At 68.0% G+C, this 19,827-nt stretch overlaps 1 protein-coding gene across 1 annotated transcript in view; it reads left to right on the forward strand.

Annotated features, from left to right (window-relative positions):
- Nucleotides 1-19,827, forward strand: part of CHST15 (carbohydrate sulfotransferase 15) — a 37,941-nt gene extending 18,114 nt beyond the window's left edge. The window contains exons 3-9 of the mRNA XM_036439355.2: nucleotides 940-1,279; nucleotides 3,367-3,504; nucleotides 4,403-4,559; nucleotides 8,382-8,538; nucleotides 10,778-10,925; nucleotides 11,152-11,357; nucleotides 19,810-19,827. Coding sequence (XP_036295248.1) covers nucleotides 940-1,279; nucleotides 3,367-3,504; nucleotides 4,403-4,559; nucleotides 8,382-8,538; nucleotides 10,778-10,925; nucleotides 11,152-11,342 — 1,131 coding nt within the window. The 3' untranslated portion in view covers nucleotides 11,343-11,357; nucleotides 19,810-19,827. The remainder of the gene's footprint in view (nucleotides 1-939; nucleotides 1,280-3,366; nucleotides 3,505-4,402; nucleotides 4,560-8,381; nucleotides 8,539-10,777; nucleotides 10,926-11,151; nucleotides 11,358-19,809) is intronic.

Consider the following 19,827-nt stretch of genomic DNA (forward strand, 5'->3'; position numbering starts at 1 on the left):
AGCCCGGCCTGCGCCCTCTCGCAGTCCCGGAGCCCTCGGCGGCTGTCCAGCCGGCAGCTTAGGTGGACACAGTCGGACATCCTTAGCGCTGCTGGGAGATAGGCGAGTTCCCACCACGGCTGCTGCGCTCATCAGCTGTGAGCCCGGCTTCTGGCTGAGCGGCACTCCCCTGGGGGAGCACACTGACCACCAGGCGCAGCTCCTTTGTTGAGTGTCTGCCCCCTGGTGGTCAGTGTGTGTCATAGCAACCGGTCATTCTGCCTTTTAGTCAGTTTGCATATTAGCCTTTTATTATGTAGGATAGGATATATTTTTATAAGCAAATACTTTTTATTGATGTCAGAGAGGAAGGGAAAAGGAGAGAGAGAAACATCAACGATGAGAGAGAATCATGGATCAGCTGCCTCCTGCAGGCCCCACACTGGGAATCAAGCCGACAACCTAGGTCCTGACTGGGAATCAAACCGTGACCTCCTGGTTCATAGGTTGACGCTCAACCACGTCGGGCCTGGTTTTAACTGTTTTTTATGTCTTTATTGTCCTGTTTCCATTTTGTCCTAATTAGTATGTTTGTCTTCATTCAATATACAGCCAGTGACAAGGTCCCCGCTGCTTACTCAGCCAGTCGTGTGTGTGCGTGTGTGTGCATGTGTGCACGTGTGTGCTTGTGTGTGCATGTGCGTGTGGTGTGTGCATGTGTGCATGAGAGATAAATCATTGGAGAGTGACTCCTGACCAAACTTCCATCTTCATTCTCTTCAGAGGTTTTTTATTTTTAAATTTGGGTCCCGAGGGAGCAGGTCGTGGCTCTCCCGGGTGTGCTCGATGCGGGCTGTTAGCCTGGACAGAGAGCACCGCCTGCTGAACGCGTGTCCGTGTCCGTGTCCGAGCAGGACCACGCGTGGTCAGAGTCGTCCCCCGTGTCCCCCTCTCCTGCAGATGTTCGCGGTCATCCCCAGGAAGTTCCTGCCGGGCAGCCGCAGCCCGTGCTGGTACGAGGAGTTCGCGGGGCCCAACACCTCGGACCCGTACCTCGCCAACTCCTACGCCCTCTACTCCCGGCGCTTCCGCACCACCTTCGACGCGCTGCGCAAGGCCTTCTGGGGGCAGCTGGCCCAGGCCGCCGGCCGCCGCTACCGCCTGCGCTGCCTGCCGCGCTTCTACGTCATCGGGCAGCCCAAGTGCGGCACCACCGACCTGTACGACCGGCTGCGGCTGCACCCCGAGGTGCAGTTCTCCGCCATCAAGGAGCCCCACTGGTGGACGCGCAAGCGGTTCGGTGTGTGAGCCCGGTCCTGCCTCCATCCCTCCCCACGCCGTCTTTGCTCTCCTTTTCTGTTTATTTCTATGGATGTCAGAGAGGAGGGGGGGGGGAGAGACAAGAACGATAAAAGCATCATTGATCAGCTGCCTCCTGCACCCTCCACCTGGGGATTGAGCCCGCAACCCCGGCCTGTGCTCTGACTACGCCCGGGTGGACCTCCTGGCTCATAGGTCGAAGCTCAACCACTGAGCCACTCGCTGGGCTCACCACGCCTTCTCACCACACGGGTGGGAGCGAGGCAGGCTGCTCTGGGCCAGGCTCTGGGCTGGGCTCCTGGGCGCAGAGTCAGATCCTCCCTCTCTGAGGTCCCGGGCACATGGGAGTTACCGAGTGCCGTGGGTGCAGGGTCTGGGACTGCGCAGAACGGCAGCCCGCCTGGTCCCGAGGAGTCTGAGGGCAGCGCTGGTGGACATTTATCGAGGCTGTCCCCTCCCCCTCTGACCTGACCCCCCTACCTCTGACCTGGCCCCTCCGGCTGTGACCTCTTCCTCCCCCTCTGACCTGGCCCCTCCCGCTGTGACCCCCCCCCCCTCTGACCTGCCCCCTGCCCCTCTGACCTGACCTCCCCTACCTCTGACCTGGCCCCTCCCTCTGTGACCTCTCCCCTCCCCCTCTGACCTGACCCCCCTACCTCTGACCTGACCCCCCCTACCTCTGACCTGGCCCCTCCCGCTTTGACCTCTTCCTCCCCCTCTGACCTGACCCCCCTACCTCTGACCTGGCCCCTCCCGCTGTGACCTCTTCCTCCCCCTCTGACCTGGCCCCTCCCCCTCTGACCTGTCCCTCCTGCTCTGACCTGGCCCTGCAGCCCCCGCGCTGGGCGGAGACGGAGAAAGGCTGCCCAGCAGCGGCTCCTCCCTGGGGCTCAGCCTGGGCCCTGAGCTTCTGTCCTCCGTGGCACCTGGCTCGGTGGACTGAAGCCACGTGGAGATGATCTCGGTGCCTCTGGACTGGATCCCGGCGCCCCTTCCCCTCTGCTGGCGTGGCCTCGCCGTCCTCCTCCTGTGGCTCCTGCGCCGCCGGGGCCTCCCTGCGCGGTCACTCTTTCCTCCCCTTGACCTTCTCGCTGTGCCAGGAGGCAGCGGTCATCGAGCCGGATGGTGACCGCGGAGTCTGGGCGGGCCGGGCCGGGCCAGGCCGAGGCGTGTTCCGGACGCGGGGCCAGGCTGCTCCGGAGGGATCCTGCCTCTCCCTGGTGGAACCATGTTGGCCAGCGGTCAGTGTGTTTCCAGACGAACGTCTGACCGAACTCTGATGTCCCTCCGGAGTGGACAGAGCACACGTGTCTGGGGCAGCGGCAGGAGCTCCCCCTTTCCCTCATGGACAGAGCCAGGCCTCTGGATCCGGGGTCACCCTCAGCCTCTCGTCTGTCCGTGGGAGTGTCCACTCCCCGGCCCTCAGCGGCTGCTGGCGGGGCTGGTGTGTGGCCACCATGCCTGCACCCCGTCTCAGGCTGGGCCGGTGTGGCTGCACGTGGCTGATGCCAGGGTCGCTGCCCAGCTCAAACCATGTGTCTGTCCGGCACCATCTGTTTGCTTAGTGTTTGGACAGACGGACAGGCTGCTGACCCACAGCACAGGGCAGAGCCTGAGATGAGGGTGCCCGTCCCACAGGCCCTGCCGGCTCCCCTGGCCCTCGCCTCACCCAGCCCAGACGCTGGCCCTCCCAGCAGACATGGGACGGCTCCTGAAGGGCCAGGCTGGTGCTGCTCAGGGGTTGAGCATTGACCTATGAACTAAGAGGTTGCCGGTTCAATTCCTGGTCAGGGCACAGGCCCGGGTTGTGGGCTCCATCCCCCATGGAGGCAGCTGAGCCATGATTGTCTCTCATCCTTGATGTTTCTCTCTCTCTCTGTCTCTCTCTCCCTCTCCCTTCCTCTCTGACATCAAGCTCCAGTGCCCACCCTGTCTGCCTGCCGCCCCTGCCAGCAGCCTCCCGGCCGAGCCTGGCTGCGGACCCGGCCGGGGCCTCCGTCCTCCCCGTCGCCCGGGAGCCGGCAGCCCGGCCGCGCCGTCCTCGGTGACCCCGCTCTGACCCCGCAGGCATCGTGCGGCTGCGGGACGGGCTGCGGGACCGCTACCCCGTGGAGGACTACCTGGACCTCTTCGACCTGGCGGCTCACCAGGTCCACCGGGGCCTGCAGGCGGGCGCCGCCGGCAGGAGCAGCCGCATCGTCATCGGTACGCGGCCGGGCCTGGGGCAGGGCCTGACCCCGAGGGGAGGGCGGACGGGCTGACCCCGAGGGGAGGGCGGCCGGGCCTGACCCCGAGGGGAGGGGCGGACGGGGCTGACCCCGAGGGGAGGGGCGGACGGGGCTGACCCCGAGGGGAGGGGCGGACGGGCCTGACCCCGAGGGGAGGGGCGGACGGGGCTGACCCCGAGGGGAGGGCGGCCGGGCCTGACCCCGAGGGGAGGGGCGGACGGGGCTGACCCCGAGGGGAGGGGCGGGCGGGGCTGACCCCGAGGGGCGGGGCGGACAGGGCTGACCCCGAGGGGAGGGGCGGACAGGGCTGACCCCGAGGGGGGGGGCGGCCGGGCCTGGGGCAGGGCCTGACCCCGAGGGGAGGGCGGACGGGGCTGACCCCGAGGGGAGGGGCGGCCGGGCCTGACCCCGAGGGGAGGGGCGGACGGGGCTGACCCCGAGGGGGGGGGGCGGACGGGGCTGACCCCGAGGGGAGGGGCGGACGGGGCTGACCCCGAGGGGAGGGGCGGACGGGGCTGACCTCGAGGGGCCCGCCTCGCCCCGTCCTCTCCCCTCGGCCGCTCTCGTCCCTGCAGTGTCCATGCGCAGGCGTGCGGGGCCCAGGGCCTGGGCCCTGACTGGGAATCGAACCCTGACCTCCTGGTTCATAGGTCGATGCTCAGCCCCTGAGCCACGCCGAGGTCCTGGGTGTGTGTGTGTCACTGTGGCAGGGGGCGGTCTCCGCCTCCGCGCCCTGGAGACCAGCCTGCCAGGGTGGGGACCTGCTGGCGCCCCCACGGCTGGTGAGGGAGGGCATCAGCCAGGGAGGCCCTGGCTCAGGCCGCTGGGGGGGGAACCCTGTCCCTCAGCGCCGCTCACTGCCCGTCTCGTCCCAGGGGAGGCCAGCGCGTCCACCATGTGGGACAACAACGCCTGGACCTTCTTCTACGACAACAGCACGGACGGCGAGCCGCCCTTCCTGACGCAGGACTTCCTCCACGCCCTGCAGCCCGACGCCCAGCTCATCGTGATGCTCAGGGACCCCGTGGAGAGGTGGGCCTCTGCCTGTCACTGCTAGTGCGTTCCCTCCGAGAGGCCCCCACGGCCACGCACACCCACGGCCACGCTGCACTCACCCGGACAGATACCCACACCCACAGCCACGCTGAATCACACACACAGGCACCCACGGCCACACAAACCCACAGCCACGCTGCACTCACCTGGACAGACACCCACGGCCACACACACCCACAGCCACGCTGCACTCACCTGGACAGACACCCACGGCCACACACACCCACAGCCACGCTGCACTCACCCGGACAGACACCCACACCCACAGCCACGCTGCATCACACACACAGGCACCTACAGCCACACAAACCCACAGCCACGCTGCACTCACCCGGACAGACACCCACAGCCACGCTGCATCACGCACAGAGACACCCACAGCCACGCTGCATCACCCGGACAGACACCCACACCCACAGCCACGCTGCACTCACCCGGACAGACACCCACACCCACAGCCACGCTGCATCACCCGGACAGGCACCCCCGGGGGCTTTAAGACAGTTTCCAAGGTGCTTCCGAAAGTCTCCAGATCCATGGGAGAGGGAGCGACGTCCATGCTGAGAGAGTCACTGATCGGTGCCTCCTGCCCGCCCCTCACTGGGGATGGAGCCCGCCCCCGGGCCTGTGTCCTGACTGGGAATCGAACCCTGACCTCCCGGCTCCGTGGTCTGCGCTCAGCCACGGAGTCACCCAGCGGGGCAGGGGTGAGCGGTCAGACTTCCTGTCCCGGGCGGGGGTGGGGAGAGGCCGAGGCGGACGGAAATAGCATCTTTCCTCCCGTCACAATGCCGCGGGCGGTATTTCCTCCGTAAACACTGTCCGGAGCTCCTCGCCGCGGTCCCAGCGGCTGCGATGGTTCCCGGGCCGCTTGGGCGGGCCTGCAGCCTGCAGCCTGCGTGCGGCCGGCTGGCCTGGCCCCGGGGGGCTCCGCGGCACCGCCAGGAAGGGAGACACGCCCTGGAATCTGGGGGCTGACGCCTGGGGTCCCCGTCTCCGGACCTGTCCGAGGCCTGTCCGGTGGGCTCTGCGCGTGCGGCTCTGGCTCTTCCGTGAGACCAGCGGGGAGGGCGGCCGTGGCGTGGAGGGCGGACACGGACGAGGCCCAGCCCGCACCCTCGGCGCGACGGGGAGGGGGCGTGGCCCGGCCAGGCAGCCCAGCGGCTCGGGGCCTGGCGGTCCTCACGCTTCACCTGCTTCTTCCCGAAAAATGTTCTCATTGACTTTTAAAGAGAGAGGAAGGGGGAGGGAGAGGGAGAGAAACCTCAGTGATGAGAGAGAATCATGGCTCAGCTGCCTCCTGCACCCCACTGGGGACGAGCCCACAGCCTGGGCCTGTGCCCTGACCGGGAATCAAGCCGGGACCTTCCGGTTCCCAGGTTAACATTCAACACTGCCTGGGCTGGGTGCTTCTTCTTTCTTTCTTTCTTTCTTTCTTTCTTTCTTTCTTTCTTTCTTTCTTTCTTTCTTCCTTCCTTCCTTCCTTCCTTCCTTCCTTCCTTCCTTCCTTCCTTCCTTCCTTTCATTTTTTTTCTTTCTTCTTCTTTTTTAAATATATTGTATTGACTTTTTACAGAGAGGAAGGGAGGGGGATAGAGAGTTAGAAACATCGATCAGCTGCCTCCTGCACACCCCCCACTGGGGATGTGCCCGCCACCAAGGTCCATGCCCCTGACCGGAATCGAACCTGGGATCCTTCAGTCAGCAGGCCGACGCTCTATCCTCTGAGCCACACCGGTTAGGGCTGGGTGCTTATTCTCAGTACGTTCGCTGTCCTCAACGTTTTCTGAGCAGTTTTAACCCAGCAAGTGGCTCTCCCCCTCCAGGGTGGCTCCCTGACTCTGCTCCCCCAGAGGGGGTTGTGGGGAGTCCTGGCATTGCTGACTGAGACAATCCTCTGCACGTCCACCTGCTCCTCTGGGGGGGGACCCTGACCTGCTCCCTAAGCAGGAGCCCGCGTCCCCCCTTTCCTCCTGGGAGGGAGGGGGAGCTGGTGAGGACGTGCAGTCTGCCCGGGAGCTGGGTTTGGGTCTTCTGTGGGTTTCCGAGGTTGTCGGACTAATGACCCTGAGCCTGGTGTGTGCACGTGTGGGTGGGTCTGCACGGACAGACCACGTGTGGGCATACACATACAGGCCTACTGTGTGTGCGTGCCTACGAGGGTGGGGGCCCGTGTGGACCTGACTGAGTCCGGAGAGCCTGGGGTGAGGGGGAGGGGACACATGAAGGGAAATAGGGCTCAGCCGGTGTGGCTCACTGGTTTGAGCATTGACCTAGGAACCCAGAGGCCAGGGCTCGATTCCCGAGCAGGGCCCAGGCCCGGGGTGTGGGCTCCATCCCCAGTGTGGGGCGTGCAGGAGGCGGCCGATCCGTGATTCTCTCTCATCGCTGATGTCTTTCTCCCTCTCCCTCCTCTCTGACATCAATAAAAACACTTTTTTTAAAAAGGGAGGCAGGAACACGCTTGCCTGCAGGAGCCCAGAGCGTGTTAGGAACAGCCCCGCGCTGTGGCACGGTGGTGTCCTGCCCCCGGACGGCGATGCCCGCTCCGGCTGACCGCCCCTGGACGGCCCCCGGACGGCGATGCCCGCTCCGGCTGGCCGCCCCCGGACGGCGATGCCCGCTCCGGCTGGCCGCCCCCGGACGGCGATGCCCGCTCCGGCTGACCGCCCCCGGACGGGGATGCCCGCTCCGGCTGGCTGCCCCCGGATGGGGATGCCCGCTCCGGCTGACGGCCCCCAGACGGCGATGCCCGCTCCGGCTGACCGCCCCCAGACGGCGATGCCCGCTCCGGCTGGCCGCCCCCGGACGGCGATGCCCGCTCCGGCTGACAGCCCCCGGACAGCGATGCCCGCTCCGGCTGACCACCCCTGGACGGCCCCCGGACGGGGATGCCCGCTCCGGCTGGCCGCCCCCGGACGGCGATGCCCGCTCCGGCTGACCGCCCCTGGACGGCCCCCGGACGGCGATGCCCGCTCTGGCTGACCGCCCCCGGACGGCGATGCCCGCTCCGGCTGACCGCCCCCGGACGGCGATGCCCGCTCCGGCTGACCGCCCCCGGACGGCGATGCCCGCTCCGGCTGACCGCCCCCGGACGGCGATGCCCGCTCCGGCTGGCCGCCCCCGGACGGCGATGCCCGCTCTGGCTGACCGCCCCCGGACGGCGATGCCCGCTCTGGGCTGACCGCCCCCGGACGGCGATGCCCGCTCTGGGCTGACCGCCCCCGGACGGCGATGCCCGCTCCGGCTGGCCGCCCCTGGACGGCCCCCGGACGGCGATGCCCGCTCCGGCTGACCGCCCCCGGACGGCGATGCCCGCTCCGGCTGGCCGCCCCCGGATGGCGATGCCCACTCCGGCTGACTGCCCCCGGATAGGGATGCCCGCTCCAGCTGACTGCCCCCGGACGGCGATGCCCGCTCCGGCTGACCGCCCCCGGACGGGGATGCCCGCTCCGGCTGGCCGCCCCCAGATGGCGATGCCCACTCCGGCTGACTGCCCCCGGACGGCGATGCCCGCTCTGGGCTGACCGCCCCCGGACGGCCCCCGGACGGCCCCCGGACGGGGATGCCCGCTCCGGCTGACCGCCCCCGGACGGCGATGCCCGCTCCGGCTGGCCGCCCCCGGATGGGGATGCCCGCTCCAGCTGGCTGCCCCCGGATGGGGATGCCCGCTCCAGCTGACTGCCCCCGGACGGCGATGCCCGCTCCGGCTGACCGCCCCCGGATGGGGATGCCCGCTCCGGCTGGCCGCCCCTGGACGGCGATGCCCACTCCGGCTGACCGCCGTCTCTCGTCCAGGCTGTACTCGGACTACCTGTACTTCGCCTCCTCCAACAAGTCGGCCGAGGACTTCCACGAGAAGGTGACGGACGCACTGCAGCTGTTCGAGGCCTGCCTGCTGGACGCCTCGCTGCGGGCCTGCGTGTACAACAACAGCCTCAACAACGCCATGCCAGTGCGTGCCCCTTCCCCCCTGCCTCCCCCCCCGAGCCTGCCCCGAGGCCCCCCCCGCTGCCCCCCCAAGCCTCCCCCCCGAGCCTGCCCCGAGGTCCCCCCCCCCGCCTCCCCCCGAGCCTGCCCCGAGGTCCCCCCCCGCCTCCCCCCGAGCCTGCCCCGAGGTTCCCCCCGCCTCCCCCCCCCCCCCCGCCTCCCCCCAAGCCTGCCCCGAGGCCCCCCCTGCCTCCCCCCGAGCCTGCCCCGAGGTCCCCCCCCCCCCCGCCTCCCCCTGAGCCTGGCCCTCAGGCCTCCACACCCCCCTCCACGGCTTCCCCTGGCTGCTGGGCGGGTGGTGTGGGGGATTTCAGCATAAACACAGGAGGCAGGGTGTGTGTGTGTGTGTGTGTGTGTGTGTGTGTGTTTAAGGTAAGGTGACCAGCCATCCCGCTTTTGGCGGGACAGTCCCGATTTTTAACAATTTGTTCCGCGTCCCAAGGTGTTTTAAAGAAGTCCCGATTTTTTGTCAAAACAGGTTTGGCTCAGTGGTAGAGCGTCGGTCTGCGGACTGAAAGGTCCCGGGTTCAATTCCGGTCAAGGGCATGGACCTTGGTTGCGGGCACATCCCCAGTAGGGGGTGTGCAAGAGGCAGCCGATCGATGTTCATCTCCCATCGATGTTTCGAACTCCCTATCCCTCTCTCTTCCTCTCTGTAAAAAATCAATAAAATATATTAAAAAAAAAAAAAGTCCCGATTTTTGAATTGGGACTTTTTTGAAACGCCTCGGGACAAATTATTAAAAACTATAAAACATTATTAAAAATCGGGACTGTCCCGCCAAAAGTTTAATGGATGTCGGAGCGGGAGAGAGAGATGCCGCTCTCCCAGCTGCTGTGGGCGCAGGAGCAGTGGTTCCTCCGTCGGCTGGGCCGTCGCTATGCTGACGAGAGGCCGATTCGCGTGAGAAAAGCAAACAGGAGGGGGAGCAGGCTCATGGCACACCACGCGGAGGGCCATGGCGAGTCCCTCCGAGGTGGGCATGGCGCCGCCTTATACAGCGACTTCGCAGAGCGGTGCGTTTGCCGTGGATGGAGCAAGCCCTGTGCCTGTCCTCTGTGTCACTTTAATTTTCATTGACTGATTTGAGAGAGAGAGAGAGAGAGAGAGAGAAGCATTGATTTGTTGTTTCGCTTATTCATGCGCCCTGACCGGGGAGCGAACCCGCAACCTTGGCGTGTGGGTTGCCGCTCTAACCACTGGGCCGCCTGGCCAGGGCTCGCCCGTCTTTAACGCCTCCGGGAGGCAGGATGCCCGCGGCCACTTCCTCCCAGGGAGGACAGGGCGGTCCCTCCCTCTGGCCTCCCTGTTGGCACCCTGGCTGGGAAGGAAAACGGGGGGGGGCTGGGTGCCAAGTCTCCGGGCGCGGTCCCCGGTCTCCGTATTTGTGCAGCTGGGCGTCTCTCCGGCCAAACCGTCCCTGGGCGGGAGGGACTCGGGCGTCTGCGTTACTGAGCTGGCACCATCCTGGTTCCTCCAGGGCCCCCATTGCTCAGTCCTCCCAGGTGCCGAGACCCAGCCCACCTTACACGGGAGGCGCGGGGGCTCCGGAGGGTCCCTGCACCCGGAGCCGGTGGCTAGTCCCGGGCGGGCTCGGGGCGCAGCTCCAGGGCCCACGGCCGTGGACCTCCGGGGGGAGGGGGGGCCCTGAGGGCGGAGATGTGGATCTGCAGGAGGCAGGTGCCTTTTATTGCTGTAAACGTGTTGCTGTTGATTTTAGAGAGAGGGGAAAGGACAGGGAGAGAGCAGCACTGATCAGCTGCCTCTCCTACGCACCCCGACCAGAGACGGGGCCCGCACCCTGCCCGCGCCCTGACCAGGCCTTGAACCGTGCCGGGAGCGCCCACAGGTTCGCACGAGGGTTCAGTGGCCCCGAAGTGGGAGTCTTGCAAGAACGTGTGGTGTGCCCGGCGGGTGTGGCTCAGGGGCTGAGCGTCGACCTAGGAACCAGGAGGTCATGGGTTTGATTCCCCGTAAGGGCACGGGCCTGGGTTGCAGGCTTAATCCCCGGTAGGGGGCGTGCAGGAGGCAGAGGATCTGAAATAGAAATATATCTAACACAAAAATAAGAGAACGTGCTGTCGATGTCTAAAGAGGAACACGTGGCATTTAAAATCCAGCGTCCAAGGCAGGGGGCTTGGCCCTGACCCGGCGCCCCGGGTGGGCGGGCGGAGCTGTCTGGAACGGCGCCTTCTCCGTGCAGGTGCGGCTGCAGGTGGGGCTGTACGCCGTGTACCTGCTGGACTGGCTCGACGTGTTCGACAGGGACCAGCTGCTCGTCCTGCGCCTGGAGGACCACGCGTCCGACGTCAAGGCCACCATGCGGAGGGTCTGCCAGTTCCTTAGCCTCGGTACAGGCCGGGCCGGAGGTGCTGGGGCTTGCGGGCAGGGCAGGGAGGGAGGGAGGGGCAGGGAGGCCATTCGGCACCAGCTGTGCGTGGTTGGGCGGGGTCCCGGGCGGGACGGAGGGAGACGCTGTGGCCTGTTCCCGGTGGAGTGGCGGACGAGAGGGCGTCTCAGCAGGTGCACAGGAGCCTGCCCCGCGGCGCCCCTCAGCCCCGCTCTGTCCCCGCCCAGGGCCGCTGAGCGAGAAGCAGGAGGCCCTGATGACCCGGAGCCCCGCCTCCAACGCCCGGCGCCCCGAGGACCGCAGCCTGGGGCCCATGTGGCCGCTCACCCAGCGGCTCCTGCGGGACTTCTACCGGCCCTTCAACGCCCGGCTGGCCCAGGTGCTGGGCGACGAGGCTTTCGCCTGGGGGAAGACGTGAGGCCGGCCGGCAGGCGTCTCCCGCGGAGCGGACTCAGCGTGAGGAGCCCCGGCCCAGGCTCCCGCCCTGATGCAGACCCCGGGCGTGGGCCCACGGCCTGGAGCGCGGATCCCGAGAACCTTCCGTCCGCAGCCGCTGAGCGGGGGGCGGGCGGAAGGCCTCCTGGCGTTTGGAGGCGATGGGGAAGGACCGAGGGGGCCCGGAGCCCAATGGGCACAGGGACCCAGCGAAGCCTCGTGCTCCAGTGCAGTCCGGAGGGTCCCTGTGGCCCAGACCCGAGCTCCCCGAGGTCCCGGACGCCGAGTCAGAGAGCGCCAGCACCCAACTCCCACCCCGCAGCCCCCACCCCCGCCCCCACCCCGCAGCCCCCACCCCCGCCCCCACCCCACAGCCTCCACCCCCCACCCCCACCTCCACCCCTGCCCCCACCTCCACCCCCACCCCACAGCCCCCACCCCCACCCCGCAGCCTCCACCCCCACCCCCACCCCCACCCCCACCCCCCCCCCCCACCCCACCCCCACCCCCACCCCCACCCCCACCCCCACCCCCACCCCCACCCCCACCCCCACCCCCACCCCCACCCCCACCCCCACCCCCACCCCCCCCCCCACCCCCACCTCCATCCCCACCCCACAGCCCCCACCCCCACCCCACAGCCCCCACTCCCACCCCTAACCCCACCCCGCAGCCCCCACCCCCGCCCCCACCCCCGCCTCCACCCCACAGCCTCCACCCCCCACCCCCACCCCCACCCCCCACCCCCCACCCCCACCCACACCCCCACCCCCACCCCCCCCACCCCCACCCCCACCCCCACCCCCGCCCCCACGTGGCTCCGGCGTGAGGATGAGCTCGGCCTCCAGCCGGCGCCAGCTTCCTGCCGTGGGAGCGCGCAGCCCGAGGGAGGCGAGCACGGGGTCTGGGGCCCTCGGCCTGGCCGTTCCCGCCACGGGGGGCCACGTCCTGACAGGCGCTTTCTCGCAGCCCCCGGAGGTCTGGCCCAGCACAGCGGGGCGGGGACGGCAGAGTGTATTTATTTGCCGCACACGTGTGTGCATGTTCGGAGTGGGTTCCCCCGGTTCTTGGCTGACGCGGCTCCCGGCTCCCGGCTCCCGGCTCCCGGCTCCCCGCTCCGGACACAGCGCTCCCCGGACGCCCCCGTTCACCGGATTCGGACTCCCGCCAGCCGTGGCCCCGGACTCCGCACGCCCTCCTCTGCACGTGACCCCGTGTAGCCGATTCTGCTTCTCACAGAAGCACCCGCGGTGGTGCCGATGCCGCTGGCTCACTGTGCGGGTCCCTGTACGCCAGGCCCGCCAGGCCCGCCTGTGCCCGCCCCCGGCCCGGGCACGGTGTCTGCAGGGCCTCCCCGAGGGCAGGGCTGCTCTCCCGCCCGGCCTGTTCCTGGTGACGCCCAGGTGCCGCTCTGCGTGGTGGCCTGGCGCCCCCCAAACCAAAGCGAAGTGGGCGTGCCTCCCGGGCACCGCGCCCCGGGCCCTGCCAGGCCTGTGGGGCCTGCACGCCGCCCTCCGCGTCCCGCAGAGTGACCACGCGATGCTGTTTCCGCGGAATAAACGTGGCCCAGTTGGGCCGGAGGCGCGGCCTGTTCCCTGCTGTGCTGAGCTGGGGCTGGTGTCTGCATGGTGACTGCTGGGGAGTCTCGGGGACAGTGGCTCCTGGGAGGGGACGGGGGAGCAGGGGCGTGTATGCTGTGAGGTCAGGGTCAGCCTTGCCCAGCCGCCGCCCTGAGCTCCGTGTGTGTGTGTGTGTGTGTGTGTGTGTGTGCGCGCGCGCGGGGCGGGGGGGCGGTCAGGGGACCTGGGTGTGTGGCTTTCACAAGCTGCACCCTGGGCAGCAGGACTGACTCACCAGCCTGGACCTCCGGCCTCAGTGCTGCCCTGTGGCCGAGGGGGACAGGGGGCTGAGCACCCCATCTCAGGAGGGGCTTCTGTCGGCTCTGGCGTTACCGTTATCCAGGTGGGGAGACAGGCTAGGGGGGTGAGGGGGCAACTAAGGAGCCCCAGCCCCCCAGCTACGGGGAGCAGAGCGGGCCTTGACCCAGGCCTGTGGTCTCCGGGCCTGAGACCTCAGGCCCTGCTCCCTCACCTCTGACCACTGAGGCCTGAGCTCCCAGGAGGGGGTGCGGGCTGAGCCTCAGGGGAGCTGGGGGGTGGGCGGGAGGCAGGCAGACGAGGGGGCGGAGGTCAGGGCCAGGCGGCATCTGCCAGGCCTTTCCCGGTCGAACAGCCGGACAGCCCTGCACCCCTGGGGAAGCCTGTGTTGCGAGGGCGGCTGGCCGCCTCCACCCGCACCCGGAGGGCAGGGAGCCGGCCGATGGGGCCGGGGCCTCACAGGAGCCCTGCCTGGGAGGCTGAGCAGGTGGCCCTGGCTCCGTGGCCCCCTCCTGTGAAGGCGTCCTCGGGGGCCTGGCAGGTCCCGGGTCCATACGGGGAGCCTGGCAGCCAGTCCCGGGTCCCAGCCGGTCCCGGGTCCATACAGGGAGCCTGGCAGCTGGTCCCGGGTCCCAGCCGGTCCCGGGTCCATATGGGGAGCCTGGCAGCCGGTCCCGGGTCCCAGCCGGTCCCGGGTCCATACGGGGAGCCTGGCAGCCGGTCCCGGGTCCGTAAGGGGGTCCGTAAGGGGCCTTGTGGCCAGCGGCTCGGCGGCTGCTGAGTCACGGCCGAGGAATGAGGAGCGGCTGCCACCTCCTCCGGGCTGGCCTCCAGGTCTCAGAGGGGCAAAGCCCGGCCCGCAGTTGCCATGGAGACCACTTGTTGACACCCACCTCCACATGAGCTCATCTGGAGAACGGCCATTTTCTGCACGTTCACCGTGATGGAATTCGGGAAAATTCCAACGCCAAGGCGGCTGTGTCCAGAGGCGGCCGGTGGGGAGCTCCCCCCGCGCGGACATCTGCGTCTGGCCTCGGACCTCCTGGTCCCCTGGAGGGCACCGAGGCTCTGAGGTTCCGGCTCCCGGCCTTCGCCCAGCCACCACTCCCCCCGAATCCACCCCACCAGCTTCCTACTCCACCCACGGCCAAGTGCCCGTGCCGCCTCCTCCGGGGGCCTCCGCGGCCCCACCCTCCTCTCCCTCTTGACCTGCACGAGCTCCTTCCGCTTCCTGGCCCCTGTCCCCCAACGTGGCTCTGGTTCCTTCCCGACCCTGGACTCGTGCGTCTCCATCTCCCATAAGCTCTGGCGATGCCTGCCCCCAGGCACCCCGGCCAGCCAGGGGTCGTCGGCACCAATTCAACGCCGATGGGGAAGCCGGTGTGGGGCGCACCCGGGGTGGGGGGGGGGTGCCCGTTCACGTTTCACCTGCAGGGTTTCAGCTCCGGCAGAGAAACAGCCTCCAGCCGGGGAGGGAGGAAGGGCCGGAGCGGAGCTCACTCACATAGACAGGAGGCCCCCCAGCCCCTGATCGGTCTGTCCTCATCCTCCCTGCTGTCCTGATGGGCCGGAGTGGAGCCTCTGGCTGGCTGTGAAGAGGCTGATGGGGGGATACAGCTGAGGAGCTCCCGGGGCCGGGGTGGAAGTAGGAGCCGGAGTCCTGCACTTGGGCTGCTCCGGGCGGGACGGCGGCAGGCCTTGAGGGCAGGCCTCTCCCTGCACCGTCTGCACAGGAGGCCGGTGTGTAGCAATGGCTGCCAGGCTCATTTTTGTTATTGTTTTTCCTGTTTGTTTGCTTTTTGGGGGGGGTTGCTTTTGAGCCCAGCTGGTCCCCAGGAGCCCTGTTGGCATTACCACCTTTCTCCATGTTCACACCAGCGGGTGCTCCCCCGGGGCGGGCAGAGAGGGTGCCTGCAGAGACCGGAGCTGGGAGCCAGGCTGCTGGCGGACATCGCACCACATCGGGCTTCTCTGAGCCTGTTTCCCCAGCGACTGGCCGGAGGATTTCTCTTTCGAAATATATTTTATTGATTTTTTTTTTTTTTTTTTTTTTTAACAAAGAGGAAAGGAGAGGGAGAGAGAAACATCGATCAGCTGCCTCCTGCATCACCCCCACTGGGGATGTGCCTGCAACCAAGGTACGTGCCCTTGACCGGAATTGAACCCGGGACCCTTCAGTCCGCAGGCCGACGCTCTATCCACTGAGCCACACCTGTTAGGGTGGATCTGCCCATCCTTTGACACCTTTTGAAACCCTGTCCCTTCCCGAAGCTTTTCACAGAGGAAATGAGGGAAGGGTGTCCGGGCACGAGGCACCCACATGCAGCCCTAGGCGATGCTGCCCCCGTGTGGCCGCCGTGGGCACTACAGGCAGGCCACCCGGAGGGTCCCATAGAGGATGCCCACCGGCCACCTGACTGCCCGCTGGACTTCCTGTCTCCCTGCCCACCTCCCACGGAGCCCCGGGCCCGGGTGACCCCAGTCCGAGGCGCCCAGGGTGGGAGGCCAATGGGGAGTGCTGTTCTGAAGGTGCCCATATGTGTGTGTGTGAGACAAAACCTCTCACCCACTCTGGGCGCCCTGGCAGAGCCCCAGGGGGGCAGCTCCCGTGCTCTGCCCCCGGGGAGCAGGGGGCTCTGTCCTCCGGGGGCGCTGCGTCTGTCTGTCTGTCTGTCCCACCGCTGCCCGGAGTCACCGATGGTGAGATGTGAACAGCGACGCGGGCAGAGGCTCCTGGAGCCCGCGCGCTGGCCTCGGCCGGCTGCCATGCGGGGCGAGGCGGTGGGGTGAGGTCGCCCTGGACACGGGGAGGGGACCGGGACTGGACGGGGGCCCTGCAGCTGGGGGAGGGGCAGGCAGAACTGTCTGGGGTTCGGGCCTGAGCTGACACAGGACGGTGGGCGGGGGTGGCACACAGGCCATTCTGTTCCGCCTGCAGCCTGGAGGGGCCTGGGCCAGAGGAACGGGGTTCCCTGCGGAGGACGAGCTGGAGCCGGGCGTCGGACACCTGCCAGGCGATGGGTGCGGCTTCTGCTGAGACGAGTGGGCTCGGCCCGTCCAGTCCTGGGCCGAGGGGCGGATGCAGCCCGAGGGCGTGCGGGGTCCAGGGCGGCCCAGGGCGGCGAGGCAGTCCTGGCGGCGGGAGCAGAGATAGACTTTCTCCCCGGACACACGGGGCCCAGCGGCAGGGCCTGCCTGACCAGGGCGGGGTATTTAAAACATAATAATAATAATACATTTTATTGATTTTTTACAGAGAGGAAGGGAGAGGGACAGAGAGTCAGAAACATCGACCAGCTGCCTCTTGCACACCCCCTACTGGTGATGTGCCTGCAACCGAGGTACATGCCCTTGACGGGAATCGAACCTGGGACCCTTCAGTCCGCAGGCCGACGCTCTATCCACTGAGCTACGCCAGTTAGGGCCAGGGCCGGGTCTTGAGAGGCCATCAGCGGGGCTTCTGAGCCTCTGGTCCTCTGACCCTCTGACCCCGAGTGGCCCCGCCATGGCATTCACCGGGAAGGCCCCTGGTTCCCGGCCGCGCCACCGCCCTGCTCCTGCCGTGGCCTCAGCCGGAGTCCGTGTGCGGGCGCTGAGGGCCCAGGCTCCTCCATGCGGCCTCCGGAGCCTGAGGGGCTGTGAGGGCCCCGCAGCCCAGCAGAGGGCAGCCTGGGCCTGGGAATGAGCTGCAGCCACTCACAGTGAGAGAGGCAGCTTCCCGGGAAGGGTGCAGGCTGGGCGCCCGAGTCTGCCCTCCCCAGGGCTCCAGGCCTGCTCCCTGCTCCCTACGGCTCCTGCTGGGACCCCGTTGGCTTCCCCCAGAGAGAAACCCTGGGAGGTCTCAGCCAGGGGCCCCCCCCTCCTGGCAGTGCCCACTCTTCTACCACCCGTCCTGGCTGATCAGCGTCCTGGCTGGCCGGCGAGGGCCTGTGAGAAGGCGGCCCCTCCCCTGCTGTCCTCAGGGCCCCCTGGGCCGGTGGCTCTCAGCCAGCTCTGCGCTCAGTGCCAGCGCTGGCCCTGCCTGGCACACCACCAGCCGGTCAGCTCCGGTGCTGCTGCTTGGCCGCACAGGGACCTGGGCCCCACACCTCGGCTTTGTCCTCTGAAAATGGGACCGGTTCTATATAATAAGAGCCTACCAGGCAATTAGACCGAATGGCGGAATGACCGGGCACTATGACTGCACTGACCACCAGGGGGCAGACACGCAGTGCAGGAGCTGCCCCAGCCTGCAGGCCCCATGCCGGCCGAGGCGGGTGCCAGCAGGGGCCCTGATCGCCCTGCCGGCCACCACAGATCAGCCCTGATCGCCCGCCAGGCCTAGGGAGCCCGTGCACACGTCCGTGCACCAGCCTCCAGGGAATTAATCGCTGAGATGTGCTCCGCAGAATAGCTGGCGTGTAGCCTGAGGCAGGCACACGTGCATTTGCAGCGATAGATGGAGGGATAGGACAGTTTCTTAAGCTCCGGAACACCCTGCTTTTCCACCTGAAAGGCGCCGTGGCCTCCGTCTGCGTGGCCGGGCCCTGCCTGAGCCTGTCCCTGCAGGGCCGCGGGCCCCGGCCCCCACGGGGCTCTTTCCTCCCCCCAGGCGCCCTGGGGCCGGGATTGGGTTTATCCTGTTTGTGCTAAGTGCTTCGGGTTGGGTTTCAGTGCCAGGAGGGAAAAGTAAGGAAAGCCTGAAATTACATATGCGTCTGGATCCTTCTAGAAGCCCCAGGGAGAGGCAGCCGCCAGAGCCCCCGGAGCCGAGCGCCCTCCTCCCGCCTCCGGCCTCCGGCCAGCGAGTGGGGCTTCCCCAGGACCTCCATCTGGGCCCGCAGCCCCTGACTTGGCTTCCTCCCCAGGCCAGGCTGCTCCGCGGTGCAGGCTCCCCTTACCCCGCACCCCCCACCCCCCACATTCTTTCCAGCCCCACAGAGCAGCACCTGCTTCCCTCTGCGGCCCTGTGGGCAGGGGCCTGGTGGTGAGACCTCCTGTCCCTCCTGCTGCGGGCCGGGGCGGGGCCGGGGCGGGGCCAGGGCTGGTCTGGGGGCGGGCCATGGGCGGGGCCAGCCTGGTCTGGTGGGGGGAGGGCCATGGGCGGGGCGTGGGCCCTGCTGGCTGATGGCAAAGTCAGTGACTCTGTCCCCTCTCCCCCGCCCCTTCCGGGCTGCCAGGAGTGCTGGTGGGGGCACAGGGCTCCACGGCTGCACGGGGTCCTTGGGCAGCTCAGAGCCTCAGTGCCATCTGCAGACAGAGGCGGGGAACAGTAACACTGGGGGAACAGTAAAACTGGGGTCCCAGGCCGCAGGATGACAGAGTGGACGGCAGGGAGCGGGAGGCGCGGACAGTGGCTGCTCTGCCCGGTCACAGCCCGCAGCCCGGCGGGCGGTGCGGGCCTGGAGGGTCCGGGGCTGAGGTTTAATCGGACAGGAGCTGGGCGCCGGGCTCCATCGCCGGTGGCCGGTGCTCCTGAACCAAACCCAGCCGCTCGGCGCTCCTGGTCAGGAAGGTGAGACTTGGGAACAAGGCTCCACACGCTGAGGTCTCCCCAGGAGGGCTGCCTGGCTCCAGCCGGCACACCCCGTCCTGCCTGCCCCCTGCCTTCCACGGAGCCCTCTGCTGCCCTCCCGGGAGCCGCCTCTCCGCGCGGGCCGGCCGGCCTCCGTGAAACCGCGTCTGCACGGCCCCGCCCGGCGGCTCAGGGCTGGCCGGCCCGGAGACTCCTGGCGTGCCTGCGCCAGGCCGGGCTGCTAGGCCCTCCCTCCGCATTCTTCCAGGCGGTGGAGGGAGAGGAAGGCTGTCTGGTTGGCAGGGTCTAGATTTCCTTCAGCTCAAAACAACCCCAGGCCCAAGCGGCACCTTCTGAAGGCTCTTGTTCTGAACCCCTTCACCTCCCCCTGGTGCCAAACCGCACAGGGAGGAAGCAGCCCGTCCACCCAGAGGCAGGAGGGCAGCCCCTGGGGGATGGAGGGCCGCTGGCGTGACCCCCGCTGGCACCTCCTGTGCCACGTGGCAGCTGGCCGGGGGCGGCAGCCGCAGGTGCCGAGGCCAGGGCCCCTTTAATTCGATTCCTACGAAGGCCCGCCCTCAGCTCTGGAGACGGAACCTTCCCTCGTCCTCCTGGCTCAGCCTCCGGCCCGCCTGCCCGCCTGGAAGGAGCGGAGGGTGGACCTCCCAGCGGAGGCGGCGGTGCTGTCTGGGGGGATGCGTGGCGCTGGCCCGCCCGCCCGGACTCCCCCGCCGGCTGTCAGCAGCGTCTCGTCCAGGAGGCCTGGCCGCAGCCTCGGCACACCTGGCTGCCATCCCGCACGCCGGTCCTGCCTGTGACGTCTCAGACCAGCCTCCTCTCTGCCTGGCGGCGCGGGCCGGCCTGGCCCCGTCCTCCCTGCAGCCTCGCGGCCGGACTGAGGGCTCGCCGCTTGCGGTCATGGGCAGCCATGTTCCCAGCTGTCCCGGAACTGGCACCTTCACACGCTTTCTCTCTTCGGCCCGTTAAAGAGGGCACAGTCCCCCGGGCAGCGTGGCTCAGGGGTTGACCATCGACCTATGAACTAGGAGATCAGGGGTAGATTCCCAGTCAGGGCACAGGCCCGGGTTGCAGGCTCC

This window comes from Pipistrellus kuhlii, unplaced genomic scaffold, assembly GCF_014108245.1.
Source record: "Pipistrellus kuhlii isolate mPipKuh1 unplaced genomic scaffold, mPipKuh1.p scaffold_m20_p_15, whole genome shotgun sequence".
Lineage (NCBI taxonomy): Eukaryota > Metazoa > Chordata > Mammalia > Chiroptera > Vespertilionidae > Pipistrellus > Pipistrellus kuhlii.